Below are 7,141 nucleotides of genomic sequence, written 5' to 3'. Positions count from 1 at the left end.
TAATAATTATTATTATTATTATTATAATAACAAACATGAAAGATTTTACACTTGGTAAAGAAATCAGTGCTGTTGTACTGATATGTAAACTGGTATAACTTACAGGTTATTTGTTATTATAATAATAATAATTAATATTATTAATAACATTTATTGGTAAATAATAAAGAACCTTTTTATTCAAAATATATCAGCAGCGTGATTTATAGAATTTGAATTTTTAAATCTAAAAAAAGTTTTTTGGGGGGGATTTCAAAATCTAAAATAAAAATGTTTTCCTTATTTTTATTTTGTTGGAGAAACAACAATTAATGTGATTTTATTATTTTATTTTGGTTTCTGTTCTGATTGATTTCTGATTAGTTTTTGTCACGTGTGTTACATGAACAGGAACTCGCGCTCTCTTACAATAAGCAGCCGCTGAGCGTGACGCGCGGAAATAGTTGTGCGCACGCGGCCAGCAGGGGACTCACTCACACTAATTATTCCAACAAATGGCACCTGTTGGACCGGAGGCAGCAGCCGGGAGTCCGGGTCAGCTAAGCTCCGGTTGGACAACTTTGAACGAGCGCGTTCCTTTGACAGCAGGATACCGGGACGGAGACGCATCAGGTGGACCCGGATGCTGGGTGTAAGCAGCTACAGCTCCTCTGTGTCAGTAGGTAAGTGGCGGAACCCGGGAGAACCCTTTCATATCCACATGTTAGCGGCGAGCTTTTAATGAGATTTGTGTCACCGCAGGTTAAATGTGTGATTTCTGGTCTTACATTGATAAAGGCTCCGCTTCCTTGTTTGATGTTTAAAGCCATTGAAAGCAGCATATGTAAACTCTTCCTCTTTCATTTTCCCTTTTGTCTGTGATCAGCATCTTTTTAAATGAAGACTTAAAGGTTAATTCCGGCTTTGTCGTTCATTGTAAATCTTAATTCTTCTTTTACTGCAGTCCATTCACAAGCACACAAAAGCCTTATTGACTGTAATTTTGACAGTTATGTGTGACGGTGCATGAAGTTCCGTCCCCTCTTCCTGCACCTGTGCATCCACCACGGCTGTGGTTGTTTTCTAAAACCTTAAAAGAGCGTCCTCTTGAATCAATTATGAAGCCGGCTAGCTTGAGAATAAAGTAAATTAATTATGACCAAGTAAGAGTGAGTCTCTTCCTGAACAGTGATCACCTAAGGACGCACAGATGTCCTACATCGATATCCTCTTTCACATGATAGGAAACAGCCTCCCATTGTGTCAGGCCTGGGTGAAGTCAGTGTCCTCCTATCACGCACCAAACCATACTTCCTGTTGCAGGAAGTACTTATGATCAGTGGTTATGATGAGGTGTCATTGGTACATGTGTCTCAGCCAGGCACTGTGTGTCACTTATTAACCAGCATGGAGGGACCTGCAGTGTCACGCTCACCTGCTGCCACGTGGGGCCGGAGCAGCCAGTGTGTTCAGGTGTTTATTGAGAGGTGTGGTATGTTTGTTCACACTCGCCCTCCTCCCTGTTCTCGCTACCCGCCCTGTGGGACTGTTTCCCAAAGAGACGGAGAGGGAGGAGGAGCAAGGTTGGCTTGATCACCACCTGCTATGATACTTGTGGAGCACAAACCAGTTTAAGAGATTTTCCTCTGGCTTTTCTTCTCTTTTCCAACCCTAAGGAATAACTCGGTGATTGTTTGTCAGGTGTAGGTGTGTTTTATTACAAGCAGCAAGCAGCCAGCAACTCAGATTTGTTTTTCTTTTTCACAGCTTTGAGAGCAACATTCTGAAACATGCGTCTGTTTTTACGACGACGTATGTCCCCCCTGAAACTAGTGCTCCTTGGGGGGACTCTATTCATGGTGGCCCTTGTGGTTCTCCAAAAGGATGTTGGTTCCTCGACTGCTGGGGACCCATGGTTGCAGGATCTTGTGGACAAAAAGGACAAGGTGATGGTTATGGTCCGAGACGCTGTCAACAACATAGGATTCCAGATTAAAGCTCCGCAGCCGCCAGCAGTGCAGGAGAAGCCCACCCAGGATGTCAGCTGCCCCTCTGGATTTTACACTAAGGCTGAGCTCAAACCTTACCTGGAGAGGCCGCCACAGGACCCTATAAGCCCGGGGGCCGATGGGAAGGCGTTTCAGAAGGACCACATGACCCCAGAGGAGGAGAAGGAGAAGGAGGAGGGAATGACGCGGCATTGTTTCAACCAGTTTGCCAGTGACCGTATCTCGCTCAGCCGAAGTCTCGGGGATGACACAAGGCCTACTGAGTAAGAGCATGTCCTCAGAGAAATCTGTCATTGTGTGGATCAGTCACTGTTTAACCAACAAGTTTGTTGACATGTACACAGCTCTTGCATTTTCATACAGTGCTCTTCATTTCCCTGAAAAGTCACTTTATTCAAAACATTCATCTAAATATAAACATGAAGAACAGAGACATGCAGTATCTTGGATTTTATTTGAATTGTAAATGTTTGTCTGAATACCTGTACACACTGATTGTAGTTCTTCAGTGGATTTTAAACTGAGCTTTTTGTATATGAGTGTTGCAAACAAAAGTCGGTCTGCTTTTTGTTGTTGTTGTAAGACCTTCTCTGACTTTCATTTCATCAGATATGGCATTTCACTCACTCACACTCTCTTTCTTTCTCTTTCTCTCTCTCTCTCTCTCTTTGTTATTTGACGTGGCTCAACCTGACCCAGGTGTGTGGACAGGAAGTTTCACCGCTGCCCTGCTCTGCCAACCACCAGTGTTATAATAGTCTTCCACAATGAGGCCTGGTCCACGCTTCTCAGGACAGTCTACAGTGTCCTGCACACGTCCCCTGCCATCCTGCTCAAAGAGATTATCCTGGTGGATGACGCCAGCACTGCAGGTGTGAAAAATGGAAACATGCCTCTATTGACAAAACACACACTCTAGTGCTGTGTGTGACAACGAGGCCACAGCTGCTCCACTCCTAAAAGTGTAAAAGTGTATAAATAAGACGCATTTACTTTTCCAAAGTAATTACTGGAAGTATGTCATACACATGGAACAGCTGCAGAAATTAAATTGACCCTTGAGAGTTTTTAGGGCAGCGTTCAAATCATTCAGCGCTTTATAGTCCAAGTCATTGCACCATGTTTAATAAGATAACTTAGAAAGGTGTTCGCTTGTGTGCACACAGTGGCTGCTGAGGCAGCTTACAGTGAGAGTGATGTGCAGTGTCATAAATAAGAATGAGCCTGTGTGTTTTACTAAGAGCATGGCTGTGGTGTTTGGTATGGAAAATACAAATTTGTATAGTGATAAGAACACCTCCACCTCAGTGAGAGTTGGCAGAAGTGCCAACATGGTGGTGATAGGACGACTATCTTTACATTTGTGAGTGCTGCTTAGTTAGAAGTTTTTCAGCGTTGTACAGTCCGACACTTGTTGTGTCATGTTTGTGTGCTTTGTAGCCAAACTGCACAAATTGCTGCATACTGTGTGCAAACACCGGAAAGTTAGGTCAAGCAGCCTCATCAAGTGACATTTAACAAAGAGTTATAATTAAGACTTGTGATATGTTCATGGCAAACTGTTTTTGCACTTCACATCATTTAGCGGTTATAGATGACTGTATGTCTCGTCAAAAACTACACTAGCTGTTATATATTATTCACACTCACTGGTCTATTTCAGTAACTTGTCAGTTACTGTTGCTAATGTGCCTCAGCTGTACATGAGATCAGCAGTGTTTCCTCAGTGTGCTAATGATGTGGTTGGTGGATTCTTTCACTAAAACTTGTATGAAATATGCGGTGCTTATTGTGATTATAAACACTGTTAGAGGGGAAGTGGAACCTAGTTTTTACCAGCAACGTTTCCACTTCACTGCCATGTCTTCTGGCTCTGCTCTCATGGGTATAAACTCAATGAATGTTGAGGCGCTTCATAAAAATTCCAGGCTGAGTAGTTTTCCTCACTACTTCCTGTTGTCCGTTTGATGCTCGGTACCCAAAATACACTTAGGCTTAACAAAGACAACTTTTAAGGTGAGACTCACGTGTTGCTTTGTCACTGCAGAGCATCTGAAGACACAGCTGGAAGAATATGTGCGTCAGCTGAAGATTGTCCGTGTAGTGAGGCAGCTGGAGAGGAAGGGCCTCATCACAGCCAGGCTCCTGGGGGCCGGTATTGCTGAGGGTGAAGTTCTCACCTTCCTCGATGCACACTGTAAGGAAGCAAACACACATACAACCATTCTAAATATTCATGACATGACTGTATGACCATATAACTTAATGAATACAGTCAAAGCATACAGAAATGAGAGGTCAGAACTTCTAATGTAATGACTCTGTTTGTGATAAGAAATGTGCCAAAAAGAAGAGATCAGAAGCCAACAGAATTTTCTCTGTCCTTTCTTCCCATTTTTAGGTGAGTGTTTTCATGGTTGGCTGGAGCCCCTTTTGAGTCGCATTGTTGAGGAACCCACTGCTGTAGTTAGTCCAGAAATCTCAACCATAGACCTCAACAGCTTTCAGTTCCATAAGCCAGTGGCCACCAACCGCGCCTTTAATCGTGGTAACTTTGACTGGAGCCTGACATTTGGCTGGGAGGCGATCCCAGAGGATGCAAAGAAGCTGCGAAAGGATGAAACCTACCCTGTAAAGTAAGGAGCATCAGCATGTTGCTTTCACTCATCATGTAGGTGGTTCAGCCTGTTTGTATAATCCTTATGTAAATTTCAGAACACCAACTTTTGCTGGAGGACTCTTCTCAGTCTCGAAGAAGTACTTTGAGCACATCGGAACATACGATGACAAGATGGAGATCTGGGGTGGTGAAAATGTGGAAATGTCATTCAGGGTGAGTCTCTCTTTGTCCTCACAGTTCCACATATTGTTTCCCAAGTCTCCTTGCTGACCTGTGTCACATGTAATTCACAGGTGTGGCAGTGCGGTGGTCAGCTAGAGATCATTCCTTGTTCCGTGGTGGGACATGTCTTCCGCACCAAGAGTCCCCACACCTTCCCCAAGGGCACGGAGGTGATCACACGCAACCAGGTGCGCCTAGCTGAAGTCTGGATGGATGACTATAAGAAGATCTTTTACCGCCGCAACAAGAATGCTGCCATCATGGCCAGTGAGGTCAGTCTGGCTTCTGGCGCCAGTACCAGCTGCTACAAAAGGTTGATATGTAACTGTAATGTAATTTTATGTCATTATTACAGAATAAGTATGGCGACATCTCAGAACGTGTGAAACTCAGAGAGACGCTTCAGTGCAAGAACTTCTCCTGGTACCTAAACACAGTCTACCCAGAAGTCTTCATTCCAGACTTAACCCCAGAAAAGTTTGGAGCAGTGAGTCAAAGTTTCTGGATAGAAGTGACACAACACACCTCACGCTGTGTATACCTGTGGCTGTATCTTACAGTCGTGTATCTGTGTGTCCAGATTCGAAACTCCGGGTCCAACACCTGCCTGGATGTTGGAGAGAACAACCAGGGAGGTAAACCTGTGATCATGTACCAGTGTCACAACATGGGAGGCAACCAGGTACAGGCAACTTCACGCACAAGTGCAACCTTTGTGAGATCAGGAATGTGTGTGTGTCTAACTGGATGAGTGTGTCTTCTAGTACTTTGAGTATTCGTCTCATAAGGAGCTGCGTCACAACATTGGAAAGCAGCTGTGTCTTCATGCCGCTGCGCAGGCAGAGCCGGTAAAGATTGAGCTGTGCCAGCTGAAGGGGAGAGGCACCAGTGTGCCACCACAGCAGGAGTGGGTCTTCACAGAGGTGAGGGGCACCAGGGGCAGGACTGACAGCAAAACTTTGACCTCTGAGCACGTACACATTATAGCTCCGCTGAGAAGGAAACCTATAAGATTTACATCAAGTCAGACAAGACAAACCTTCTATGTGGTGTTCTGGTTTCCAGGTGTACTTCAGTAGAACATAGTCCCTACAATATGTATTTTTAGGATTCCTGGAAACAGCTGTTGTTGAGGTTTTTGGTGTTTTTTGAGCTTCAGAGTGATCCAGATCTAAACAGTGCTGCAGGCCAGATAAAAAATAAATAATAATGAATAATTAATTTTTAGCGTGAATCGTCTTTTTGAGCTTTGGTATTGATTGTACTTTTTTTCTTATGTTGCCCTCCAGGAAAATCTACTGAAGAATCCCAGCAGTGGGAAATGTTTACAGCTGAAAGGAGGCCAGATTCAAATGGATCACTGTAATGCTGCTGAACTCAACCAGCACTGGACTTTTAGCTGACCTCCCAGTCCACCCATCAGGTGACTTCTGACACATTGTGTCCTCCTCCTTCTCAGACTCTGCACTGAGGAGCATAATCAATGTTGTTGCAGCAGGACTTGCTGTGAAGCTTGGGGACATTTGGCCAAATTGACATGGACAATTTATCAGAGGACGCAGTTTTAGACCTCAAGCTTGGTCTTAACTATTAATTTTATGTTTATTTATAAAGGAAACTGAGGAAAGACATTTGATGATTGGTGGTGATTGGGGATGGACTTTACATTTAGGAGTGGCAACTGGATTGTGGCTACATGACTGTGAACTGATCAGAATGCAACATATTTGCACTCTAGATGTAAAAAATAAAATAAAATCACTATTGTGTTTTTTATGATCATGAATGTTGTAAATATGTGGATCTTTCTGAAGAGGTGATGTATGTCTGTTTTTAAATAAAATACTTTTTGCCATATAAATGATTATGATGTATGCAACAGATGATTTTCTAGGGTTTAAGTTAAAGTCTTAAATCCTTGTTGTGTTAGGGTTTAAAAAGTGCTTGAATTGCGTGTAAGTGCCTGAAAATGCTTTGAAGTGTAATGGTAGTGTAACGACCCAATATCTGACTTAATAGTTGGCTTAGTAGGAATATGCTGGATAACATAAATTATAACCACACACTACCAAGTGTAGGGGACGTTTTCAGAACCATGTTTCCTGACAGTGACATTGCAAAGCACTTACCTTCTTGTTTATGGCGTTATTACCATCCCCTGAGCCAATTAATAAAGTGAAAAATCCCTTTAAGTGTGTAATTTAAAGTTGCTGTTAGGTGCTTGAAAGTGACTTTGTAAAAGGTGTACGAACCCTGTAAACTGTTGCAGCCCACATCTTTTGACTGCCATGGCTAAATTACAGTAAACTTC

General features: G+C 43.2%; 1 protein-coding gene across 1 annotated transcript; it reads left to right on the top strand.

Annotated features, from left to right (window-relative positions):
• The first annotated feature begins 435 nt into the window (after positions 1–435).
• Positions 436–7,011, top strand: galnt6 (UDP-N-acetyl-alpha-D-galactosamine:polypeptide N-acetylgalactosaminyltransferase 6 (GalNAc-T6)). Its single transcript, XM_028408987.1, has 11 exons — positions 436–662; positions 1,747–2,251; positions 2,688–2,860; positions 4,036–4,185; positions 4,390–4,624; positions 4,704–4,821; positions 4,902–5,102; positions 5,186–5,317; positions 5,411–5,512; positions 5,595–5,753; positions 6,120–7,011. The coding sequence occupies exons 2-11, from the start codon at positions 1,770–1,772 to the stop codon at positions 6,231–6,233; spliced, it is 1,866 nt and encodes a 621-aa protein (XP_028264788.1). The 5' UTR covers positions 436–662; positions 1,747–1,769; the 3' UTR covers positions 6,234–7,011.
• The last annotated feature ends 130 nt before the right edge of the window (positions 7,012–7,141 follow it).

The sequence above is a fragment of the Parambassis ranga genome, chromosome 7 (assembly GCF_900634625.1).
Source record: "Parambassis ranga chromosome 7, fParRan2.1, whole genome shotgun sequence".
NCBI lineage: Eukaryota > Metazoa > Chordata > Actinopteri > Ambassidae > Parambassis > Parambassis ranga.
Note: the sequence above shows the minus strand (reverse complement) of the source record. Positions and strands in the feature narration are given on the sequence as shown.